This window comes from Palaemon carinicauda, chromosome 12, assembly GCF_036898095.1.
Source record: "Palaemon carinicauda isolate YSFRI2023 chromosome 12, ASM3689809v2, whole genome shotgun sequence".
Taxonomy (NCBI): domain Eukaryota; kingdom Metazoa; phylum Arthropoda; class Malacostraca; order Decapoda; family Palaemonidae; genus Palaemon; species Palaemon carinicauda.
The window spans coordinates 156,086,803-156,099,302 of record NC_090736.1 but is presented as its reverse complement, the minus strand read 5'-3'; the positions used below and the strand labels follow the sequence as shown (position 1 = coordinate 156,099,302).

General features: G+C 30.9%; 1 protein-coding gene across 1 annotated transcript in view; it reads left to right on the top strand.

The window, feature by feature from the left end:
- Window positions 1–12,500, top strand: part of LOC137650698 (aldo-keto reductase family 1 member B1-like) — a 23,838-nt gene that overhangs the window by 4,267 nt on the left and 7,071 nt on the right. Inside the window, exons 2-6 of the mRNA XM_068383862.1 lie at window positions 4,883–4,990; window positions 8,113–8,280; window positions 9,289–9,405; window positions 10,810–10,896; window positions 11,285–11,401. Coding sequence (XP_068239963.1) covers window positions 4,922–4,990; window positions 8,113–8,280; window positions 9,289–9,405; window positions 10,810–10,896; window positions 11,285–11,401 — 558 coding nt within the window. The 5' untranslated portion in view covers window positions 4,883–4,921. The remainder of the gene's footprint in view (window positions 1–4,882; window positions 4,991–8,112; window positions 8,281–9,288; window positions 9,406–10,809; window positions 10,897–11,284; window positions 11,402–12,500) is intronic.

Here is a 12,500-nt window from a genome sequence, read left to right as displayed (position 1 = left end):
AATTCAGTTTTTTAACTTTTAATTGTTAGTGTACATTTGTTTTTTCAATTTTACCCCAATTTTTTTGTAATTGTTAATTTAGATTTGAAATGTTTTTCATATTTACCCCCAAATTACTATGTATGTTTATGGTAAATGTTTATTACGTTAAGTATTTGCTTGTTGTCTTGTGTTTCTGTTTTTAATTGCCCCAACACATGATTGGAACACGGGCTCCTGCTTTGTGTTGAGAGTTACTATTGAAAAAATCAGGGTTACTCTGAGAAAAAAATATCTTATTTATCGTGATTATTGATATTTGTTCTAAACGAGTGTTTTTTTTTTTTATCCCCATAGTTATTAAACTGCTTTAATTAACAGGCTACGCTAATTGCCCCATGAATCATTACGAATAATTCTTATTAAAAAATCTAATATTGAAAATTTTTATTCAGTACCCAATTTATCTAATCGATGAAGGGTATATATTTTTCTATGCAATTTAGACTGTAATTACAACTTACCATCCTCCCCAGGCTCAATTCGAATGAAATTATCGTACATCTGGATGTATATTGTAAATGTCACAGAAGTTTTAATACCCTCTTTTGCACTATAATTATTCTATTTGTCGTATGATAAGTTCTATCCTGAACTTAAATAACGTTATTTAGTTCTCTTGAGTGGCGTCACAACACCTACGGTCATTGAAGTAGATATACATGAATATTCCTTAATAATAATGATTCAGTGACTGCCAGTTGTTATGTTATTGTAAATAACATTTCCTTAGGTGGCAGAGTCGGGAAAAAATAGTATAGACATACAGTGGCCTATTGGAAACGTCCCTGCCTGGGGATCCACCGGACTGGGGTTCGAGTCCCTCTCTAGCTCGATAGTTTCTTGTGGTGTCTGCAACCTCACCATCCTTGTGAACTAAGGATGGAGGAGTTTGGGGGAAGCCTAGGTGGAAAAGTCGATAAGGAATTGCTAAGCGAGGGAAGAACAGACTATAGTCCATTTCTTTTAGCGATGCATATTTGCACCGACTCGCTGGCGGTGCCCTTTTAGCTCGGAAAAGTTTCCGGATCGCTGATTGGTTAGAATAATTATTCTAACCAATCAGCGATCCGGAAACTTTTCCGAGCTAAAAGGGCACCGCCACGAGTCGGTGCAAATATGCATCGCTAAAAGAAATGGAATATAGTATCAACAATGACTCTCAGCTTAGCTTTGTGACTTATCAGTTCTTCTCATGAAATTAATTTCATTATACTTGATGAATAATGGGGAGAAAGTGGTCAGATAAGAGGCGTGATCAAGCAAGTATAGAGTTCAAGGTGAACAGTTGTTTACTTGTGCGTAACAAAGTTCTGTAAAAGGACCTAGAGAGAGAGAGAGAGAGAGGAGAGAGAGAGAGAGAGAGAGAGAGAGAGAGAGAGAGAGAGAGAGAGATAACGTGTGTACGCAAGATAATTTGGATTTTGGAGGATGCAGTGTTGAAAATATATATTCGGTAAAAGTCAGAGAGAGAGAGAGAGAGAGAGAGAGAGAGAGAGAGAGAGAGAGAGAGAGGGGGGGGGAGAGAGAGAGAAGTAACGTATGTACGCAAGATCATCTGAAGGATGGAGTGTTGAAAATATATATTCGGTAAAAGTCAGAGAGAGAGAGAGAGAGAGAGGAGAGAGAGAGAGAGAGAGAGAGAGAGAGAGAGAGAGAGAGAGAGAGAAGTAACGTGTGCATGCAAGATCAACTGGAGGATGGGGTGTTAAAAATATATATTCGGTCGAGCTCTGTAGGAGTCAAGTTTGACTCATTGGGCTGCTAAAACTCCACCCTTTCAATAATAATAAAGTCGATTCTGCTTGAATTCTTTACCTAATATCTACAATATATGTTATCTCTATTCCTACATGCTACCCACAACAATGGAATTATTTGGCGGTTCACGCCTCTAAAAAAGTAAAACCTCACTGTAATAATATAATATGAATATCAAGATATTAAATCTATAAGTATTTAAAGTGTTATGTTCTAGAATTCTTACCCATAAACAAAATATATCCATTGTCTAGAAAAAACAATTCCTAATATGGTAACGCATTTGCCTAGCATTCGCGTGGCAAGAGATCGATCCCCGCCCAGGGCCGTGAGTTTAAGCTGTTTACTGGGGAGGCTACTGCTGTGGTAGGGCACCACAGTGGGGGGTTGGGCTTGCCCGGCTGACGTTCTGGTGAACATCTATTCTGATGGAACTGGAACTGAAACCAGACACCTTTAACCTTTAACCTTTAATACTGTATGTGGTAGGGCACCACAGTGGGGGGTTGGGCTTGCCCGGCTGACGATCTGGTGAGCATCTATTCTGATGGAACTGGAACTGAAACCAGACACCTTTAACCTTTAACCTTTAATATGTTTGCTTGTTGGAGAGTTGCTACATACCTCCATAATCTTCCCCCACTGCATCAAAGATTATTATATTTCATAAAAAAAAAACGGATGATATATTGTGACATAACAACAGAATATATTGGACAGTTTCAGTATCATGTTTTGTGAGCTAAATGCACATTTATATGCGACGAGAAATACTAAGCACTGGGATTATGTTTCATTTGCTGTCTTCGTAATAACTCTTGATAATGGACAACGAAATTTATTGCGGCCTTTTGAAAGACCTTGAGTACTTATATATATATATATATATATATAATATAGTATATATATATATATATATATATATATATATATATATATATGATAAATTTTTCTTCGTGGCCAAGTGGGTTAGTCACTGTCTATATAAGCTTGCCGACCAGGGTTCGATTCCCGGCTGGAGCCAAGCTCTTGTCTTTGTGTGATTTTCGCCTGGGGCTCTGATCCCGAGGTCGTTAAGAGAATCCAGACATTAATATATCAAAAATATATATGGCTTATTTGAATCTATATATATATATAATTTATATATATATATATATATATATGTGTGTGTGTATATTATATATTATATATATATATATATATATATATATATATATATATATATATATATATATATATATATAACATATATATATACATATGTACAGATGGAGTACATATACTGTATGCACAAGTGAACTGCAGAACTAGTATCCATATAAGTGTCTACTTCCAAATAACAATGCAAAAAAAGTTCATGTGTATAAACACATTTCCAACAAAATACTCATTGTACGCAAAATCAAGATATCACTTCTCGAAGAGAATTCTTAAAAATAAAAAAAAAGAAGAAAAAAAAGTGTTTGCAAGAGGAGAAAGTCGAAAGTAAATGTTCGCAAGATTCAAAGAGAACCAGGCATGAATTTTGATTGACAGCTCATGAGAACAATGGAACACAATTTGTGTGCTACAACAGGACCAATTACAGGATCTATTGCAGGATCTAATGCAGGTCACGATAACGAACAAAACGACCAATTACACGTACCAAGAGATCGCTTGTTACTCTGTCCTCTCCTGTTTCATTGGTGTCAATCATCTTTTTAAAGGAGTCGTTGCAGGATAACTAGAACCTCCTGCGTTCAAAGGGACGCCCCTGTTTGCCAGCATGAAACAGGGAGTAATACACAACAATGATAAACAACAAACGCAGCCATTTCTAATTCACTGCAGGACAATGGCCTCAGATATGTCCTTAGCTATGTCTAGGGTTTGGACAGTTTTCATCACCACGCTGGTCACTGTGGATTGGTAATGATGGGAGACTTTAGTCTGATCGCTCAAAGCAAACCAACCTAGTATGGGTGGCCCTGACTAGTACAGCTTTGCTGATTATGGCGATATACAAATCCTTTCACCACGTTAAGGAATCCTTACTCAGAATGTACGCATATACATGTTTATATATAGACAAAGAGAGAGAGAGAGAGAGAGAGAGAGAGAGAGAGAGAGAGAGAGAGAGATTTGTGTTGGTATAAGCATTCGTGATAGTGACAAAGATGTAAAATGTATTGTTCTATATTTTCTTATCAGTTTACCACATTATTTTTATCGATCGAGACAAAGATGAATGTAGTCAACGTTCTTTATAACAGCATTTTTCCTTGGGGAGAAAGTGGCTTTAAATATTTTTCATTATAAAATTCACTTGTGATTAAAGTATTTCCAAAGACTATATCCACAGATTTTCTTATGTCAGCTTGTATTGTCATATAAACTGCTTATGAAATAAGTAATTTTTCGGTTAAGAAAGATTTTAATTTTTTTATAAAAACGATACAATATTCAAAGTATTCAAAATTCATGTTATGATTATGCTACTCAGGACGTATTTGAAAGCTGGATTTTTTGGAGCTTGGAAAAAAATGCATAAGTTATGTGTGCTTCCTAACCTAACCCAACCTTACCTAACCAAACTTAGGGCGCTCGGTCTTTACATGGTTCAGGCGAGCTTGCCCTTCACTGTACAACACCCACACAAGAGCAACATTATATTTATAATAAAGATTAAGGTCAAGCGCCTTCAAAATCTAGAATCTTGATTGTCTCTCCTTCGTCTTACCTTTATATTACTGGTCATTAATGACTCCTGTTACTGATCAAATGAGTAAATTGATTATGAGTTCCAAGTAAGGGTTTTACCTGTGAACTTCCACCATTATTTTTACATGAATTTTTAAATAAAACCCATTGAAATATGCATCTTTAGATTTTCTTATGCCGATCTAAATTGAGGTTTCAATCTAATTCAGGCCAACTTATATGTGTAATTTAGCTACTTAGCAAACTAAGCAGTGAACATATAGAAAAATAAAGATTGCAAGATTATGCAAGAATATACTATTATAGACTGGATACTTTTGGAAGGCTACCTGCACTAAGGGTCAGTATTTATTAATTTTCTTTGTTTCCTCCTCAGATAAGATTCAGCTTTTTGGTTCCGAAAAGAAACCCAAATATGGGAGAGAAGTCGGTCCTTCTCAGCAGTGGTCATCGCATGCCCCTTCTGGGACTGGGATGTTGGCAGGTATGTTTATATATGCATGATCTGTTTTTTTATGAGGATTAAAATTGTTAAATCTTGAATATGTTTCAATGTACCATATATGTTTGTGAGTTCATATATATATATATATATATATATATATATATATATATATATATATATATATATATATATATATATATATATATATATACATATATATATGTGGTACCTGGCCATGTTAATTTATATTTATAATGAATACGTAATATATTTATGACGTATAACTGAACTCCAGTAAGTTTTCACGATAACAAGAAAACTTTATTTACCACTCTCTATTTATCATTCGGTGTCAACACCTGTTTTGATCCCTTTTATACATGGCTCTTCATCAGGACTACATTGGCTTAACGATGGAATTGCACTTTGGTATAAAGGCTATGTTGATGACAATTATAAGACGAATATATTTGGATACTCCGAAATATATTAACCAGTATTGGTAAATAAAAATCTTAAATTCTTTTAAATGAAAAAATTAACATAAATTTTTAAATACGCAAATGATTTTCCACAATGCTTCAAAGAATTTCATGACTGATCTCAAAAGCCCTCCCCCTCTTCGATAAAGGTCCCGATTCCATTTTTTGCAACGGGATTCACGTCGGTTCTAAAGCAGGCTAACTTCTGGGGCTTACTCGACCCCTCACAAAATCTACATTTGTGATCTGCTATGAAATTTCCCTCATTGTCTGACGATGTCTTCGTAAAGCTTTAGGGATTTTCGAGTATTTCTATGAATATATTATGGTTTACCACCTGAGAAAATAGATTTATTATACTCAATAATGATAATAATAATAATAATAATAATAATAATAATAATAATAATGATAATAATAATAATAATAACAGAAATAATAATAATAATAATAATAATAATAATAATAATAATAATAATAATAATAATAATAATAATAATAAGAATAATGATATCAATAATATTAATAATAATAATATCCATATCACACCATCATTAAAACTTACGGAGTGACAAGCAAACTACATCACCTCTACGAACAACCTCCACTCTTTCTCTCTCTCTCTCTCTCTCCTCTCTCTCTCTCTCTCTCTCTCTCTCTCTCTCTCTCTCTCTCTCTCTCTCTCTCTCTCACAGCAACCTGGCCAAAGTCACGTCTCGAAACAGATCTCCGGACATCGGATAAGAAACAGTGAGCCTTGTTTTTCATACATCCGGCTGATCAATTGATTGATTGATTTCAAGCTTTTGACGAGTTGAGTGACGGCTAATGATGTCAAGAAGGAAGGTCTTGTTTGAGTGGAAATTTTTTTTTATTTTATTTTTGAGTTCTGATATGAATTATGAGTTTATGTTTTGTTATTATTTTTATTATTATTATTATTATTATTATTATTATTATTATTATTATTATTATTATTATTATTATTATTATTATTATTATTGTAGTAGGAGACCCTCTTTTAGGCAGGTTGAGTTAAAAGTAATGGCTGCATCGGCAGAGTTTATTTTCTTATCCAATTTTTCTATTTTCCGGATAATTCTCTTCTCTAGAGCGCTACAATCAGCCAGATAATTATTATTATTTTCATTATTATTATTATTATTATTATTATTATTATTATTATTATTATTATTATTATTATTATTATTAGAATTTTTAATGACATTAAAGATACCCCAATAAGTGAAGAAAACTATATTGTAAGTCTAGATGTAACGTCCCTATATCCAAATAAACCGGTTCAGGAAACTATTAATATAATTACAAATCTCATATATGACAATAACGACAACTTCAGAGGTTTGAATGAAAATTATTTCAGAAAGCTTTTAGATTTAACCGTTAATAACACCTACTTTGTATTTAATGGAAATTACTACAAACAAAATGAGGGTTTAGCAATGGGCACACCTTTATCTGCCACTCTAGCAAATATTTTTCTTTGTTATCATGAAGAAAAATGTTTAAATAATTGTCCATCAGATTTTAAGCCAATTTACTACAAAAGATACGTAGATGATACATTTATATTATTACTATTATTGTCATTATTATCATTATTTTTATTATTGTTATTATTATTATTATTATTATTATTATTATTATTATTATTGTTATTATTACTATTATTAATATTATCATTATTATTATTATTATTATTATTATTATTATTATTATTATTATTATTATTATTATTATTAAATAAAATCATCATATTCATAGATATTATCAGGATTTTATGGCTTTATTATTTGTGAAGTCAAGAGGCTAAATTTTTTAACACCATCACCACATTTAGTTTCCTATGAATACATTGAGTAGCACTTTATTTAAAACAAATATCACCATAACCAATCTACTTTCCAACTATATCTTAACAATCACTATTAAACATCCAAAAAATTAAATTTTCCATTATCTTTAGTCACCATAATAACCATCCTCTTCAGAAAATTGTTCCTATTATTATCTCCAAAAGTAAATCGTCTCTATTGAAATTTAATCTAACGATCTTATATAATATTTTTGTAATATTTAATTATGAAAATAATACTCTCCAATAATTAATTTTCAAAAAATCATTCACAATTATTAACTCCAAAGCTAAATATTCTTCTCTATTGAAATTTAATTTAACTATCTTATATAATATTTTTGTAATATTTAATTATGAAAATAATATTCTCCAATAATTAATTTTCAAAAAATCATTCACAATTATTATCTCCAAAACTAAATATTCTTCTCTACTGAAATTTAATCTAACAATCACATGTGATATTTTTGTAATATCTAATTATGACAATAATATTCTTCAATAATTCATTTTCACAAAATCCTTCCAATTATTATCTCCAAAACTAAATGTTCTTCTCCATCGAAAAATTACTCTAACGATCCTATATAATATTTATGTAATATCTAACTATCTTATATGATACTTTTGTAATATCTAATTATGACAATAATATTCTTCAATACCTAATTTTCACAAAATCATTCCCAATTATTATCTCCAATAGCAAATTTCTCTTCTATCATCAACATCAATGACCTTAAATATCGGGATGCCATATAACTCCCAATCAATCAATCAATCTCCTCTATCATTTACAGTCTCCGATCGAAGTCCTGAAGGAAGTGATCGTCACGGCCCTCGATCTTGGCTACCGTCACATAGACACTGCTTTCCAGTATAGGAACGAAGAAGGCGTCGGGGAGGGAATCCAAAAGTGGCTTCAGAAAACCGGGAGGAGTCGGAGCGAGATCTTCGTTGTCACTAAGGTTTGTTCGTGTGTTTGTTGTTCTAGTACGGATGAAGAGGAGCAATTTCAAGTAGGGTTATAATTATATTTTTCTGTCGTATTTCGTGTACATATACTTATATGAATATATGTATATACAGTATATATATATATATATATATATATATATATATATATATATATATATATATATATATATATATATGTATGTATATATATATATATATAAATCATATATATATGTATATGTATATATATATATATATACAAATCATATATATATATATATATGTGTGTGTATATATATAAAAATGTATGTATATATATATATATATATATATATATATATATATATATATATATATATATATATATGTGTGTGTGTGTGTGTGTGTATATATATAAAAATGTATGTATATATATATATATATATATATATATATATATATATATATATATATATATATATATATATATATATGTGTGTATACTGTATATATATATATATATATACTGTATATGTATACTGAATATATAGTTTCACATATGTATGTATACGTATATATGAAATCTTATGACAATAGTTCACTGTGATATTTACAGGTTAAGGATGTTCAAAGGCTAAGATAAGACATATTTAGACTGCGCCCTCTTTTTTCTGCACTAAATTATTCAAGTCTTTTCAAATTATTATTATCATTAAAATTATTTAAATTATTATTATTATCAGAATTAATTTAGGCTGAGTGGTGGGTGCTAACTTTTAAAAAAAAATTAATATTAATATTAACTCTATTTATGAATCTTATGAATTTCTTAAGACTGGAATAGTTATTTTTTCTTTAATAAATGCAGAATTGAAAGAAATTTATAAAGTTTATTAATGTAATACTAGAATATATAGTTCAATAATCATAACTCTGAAAATGGTGAAGGATAATAATAATAATAATAATAATAATAATAATAATAATAATAATAATAATAATAATAATAATAATAATAATAACCCTTCCCTTATGTACAGCTGCCAATGATCGGAATGCACACAGGAGGCGTAGAAAAATGTCTCAAGATGTCTCTGGAGAAACTGAAGCTGGATTATGTGGACCTTTATCTCGTACATTCGCCTGTTGGTTTAAAGGTAAGTCTATCTATACTTAGCTTATTAATATTAAATTAATTAGCACCAAGTTTAGAATTGCCACGTATTCTAATAATTCATGATCTAATTTATATTTTGTTTATTATCTTAGCTGAGGAGGATACTTAAATAAACTGATTTTTTTTCCTTTTTATAAGAATTCATTATCCATTCAAGTTTCTACGGTTTATTTTATTTTGATTATTATATTCATTTTAAGATTACTTTTTTCTTAAAATATTTTATTTTTCCTTTTTTCCTTTCCTTACTAGGCTATTTTCCACTGTTGGAGCCCCTGGACTTTTAGCATCCTGCTTTTCCAACTAGGGTTGTAGCTTAGCAATTGATAATAATAATAATAATGATAATGATAATAATAATAATAATAATAATAATAATAATAATAATAATAATAATAATACGGTTGTAGTTTTTAAATTCAACAAAGGGGATGGGAAACAAAGAGAGAAATGACAGGTTGAAATATAATATCAGGTAGAGATAGCAAATAAATTATTTTGAGAAGATGGTTAAAACAATAATGAGATACTGTAAGAGAACATTAATAACACATTAATAGGATAACTTCAGCTCTACATATAAGAGCCTACTTTGAGTAACAGCAGGCCAAAGGAGTTTTAATAAATGTAGAAAATTTCAATATGGCAAATAATGATTTTTAATTTTTTATATCATTTTGCTCTCATGGTAAAAGGGAATTTGACATTTAAAAGTTTAAAGGCCGCTCATGAATGGTTGAGGCAAGGGACAGTGAAAATATCTTAGCTAGCAGAGTAATACCCTAGAAACTGACCATATATACACATGATCAGAGTCCAGATTCCCTCTCCATCAAGCTAAAGAATAAAGTATTTGGAGAGTATGGTTAAATAATATTGAGACCCTGTAAGAGAACTAACACATTAATAGGATAACTTCAGCTCTATATAGAAGTAGCCTACTTTGAGTAACACCTGGAACAAGGCGTTTTAATAAATGTAGCATATTCCAATACTGCAAATAAGGATTTTTTATTTTTTCATATTATTTTACTCTCATGGAAAGACAAATTTGGCATTTAAAAGTTTAAAGGCCACTCATGAATGGCAGGGGCCACAGACTAAAAATATCTTAGCTAGCAGAACAATACCCTAGAAACTGATCATATGTACACATGATCAGAGCCCAGGTTCCCTCTCCATTAAGCTAGGACCAGGGAGGGTCAGGCAATGGCTGCTGAAGACTCAGCAGGTAGTCTTGTAGGCTTCGTGATTAATTCACTATTGCTGTTAGTAGTCCTCCTTGGGGGACTGGTTCCAACTTAAAAATACTTTAAATGAGTGGATATGGCATTCCTTTTTGGACTGTAACATTAGATTCATTTATCCTATTTTTTTTTTCTAGACAACAGATTATGAAAACGTCTACCCTGTAAATGAAAAAGGTCTTCCCATTATCGACGAGTCTACAGATCATATTGCTATCTGGAAGGTATGTTCTCAACTCCATTCTTATTAGTTCCCCACATTTACTCATATTCCTTAGACGTGGTCTTTCGAGATGAAACTATTGATTGATTACATTTAAGATTAGAGAATAATTAGTCAGATATTTGTCATTCAATTTTTTTTTTTTTTTTTTTTTTTTTTTTTTTTTTTTTTTTTTTTTTTTTTGCTTGATTTGTAGAAATTATTTAAGGCACTGTTCACTTATTAAATTTACTTTAATTATAACAAAGATAATTTGAATTCTTTTAATGAACTGTTATATATTTAATTCAAAATAAAAAATAGTCATTGGCTATTAAACTGGTTAAGAAGGTTCTATAATTACTATAAATCATCAACTTATGTCTTTCCTCTCCTGATACCACTCAAAGGAAATGGAAAAAATGGCTGACAAAGGATTAACAAAATCAATTGGTATATCAAACTTCAACATAAGACAGATGAGAAAGATATGTGCCAACGCCCGCATACAACCTGCTGTCAACCAAGTAAGTAAATAAACTCTGGAGATAATTAAGGTTTTCAGGTGTTCTTATATTTGCGAGATTTTATCAAAGTGAGTCTGGAAAACTCGGCTGAAGGAAGGGCACGGATTCTAGTTAATTTTAGTTGTTTTAATGGCTATCTTATCCAGATTTTAATTAATTTCAGTTGCTTTTAGACTAAATTTGGTTAGATTTCAATAAATTTCAGTTGTTTCAAGACTAATTTTGGCCGGAATTTAATCAATTTCAGTTATTTTAAAACGGAATTTGGTCGGATTTCAATCAAATTGAGTTGTTTCAAGAACAGTTTTGGCCCGATTTTAACCAATTTCAGTCTTTTCAAGTCCAATTTTGGCCTACTTTTAATCAATTTCAGTTGTTTCAAAACCAATGTTGGCTGGAATTTAATCAATTTCATATGTTTCGTGACGAATTTTGGCCGGATTTCAATCAATTTAAATTTTTTTCAAGACAATTTTGACCGAATTTCAATAAATTTCAGTATTTTCCAAGACCAATTTTGGCTAGATTTTAATCCGTTTCAGTGGTTTCAGGACCAAATTTGGCCGGATTTTAAGAAATTCTAGTTGTTTCTTCAAATAAATTTATATCGTTCCCCTCCAGATTTCAAATTATTGTTTTGGAAGCTCAAAATTAGATACTAGCAATGAATTTATTAATATTAAGATTAGAATAAATAGTCGTTAGTCTTGCGATGATCACATAATTTATTTAGGTAAATCTACGGTACTTCTCAGAAATTTGGCTTACTCTTTGGGCAGGGTATGCTTTTGCTTTCTGGGTAGATCTTGGAGTATTCTCTCTCTCTCTCTCTCTCTCTCTCTCTCTCTCTCTCTCTCTCTCTCTCTCTCTCTCTCTCTCTGTGAGTATTATTTATAGAATTTTAAAGGTTTTCCTATAAGAGAAAAAAGGGTCCTCTCTCTCTCTCTCTCTCTCTCTCTCTCTCTCTCTCTCTCTCTCTCTCTCTCTCTCTCTCTCTCTCTCTCTCTCTCTCTCTAGAGTATTAGTTCAGATGGTTTTCCCATAAAAGAAAAAATGGGTTTAATCTTTAACATATAACATCGGACTATCACTTTTTCAG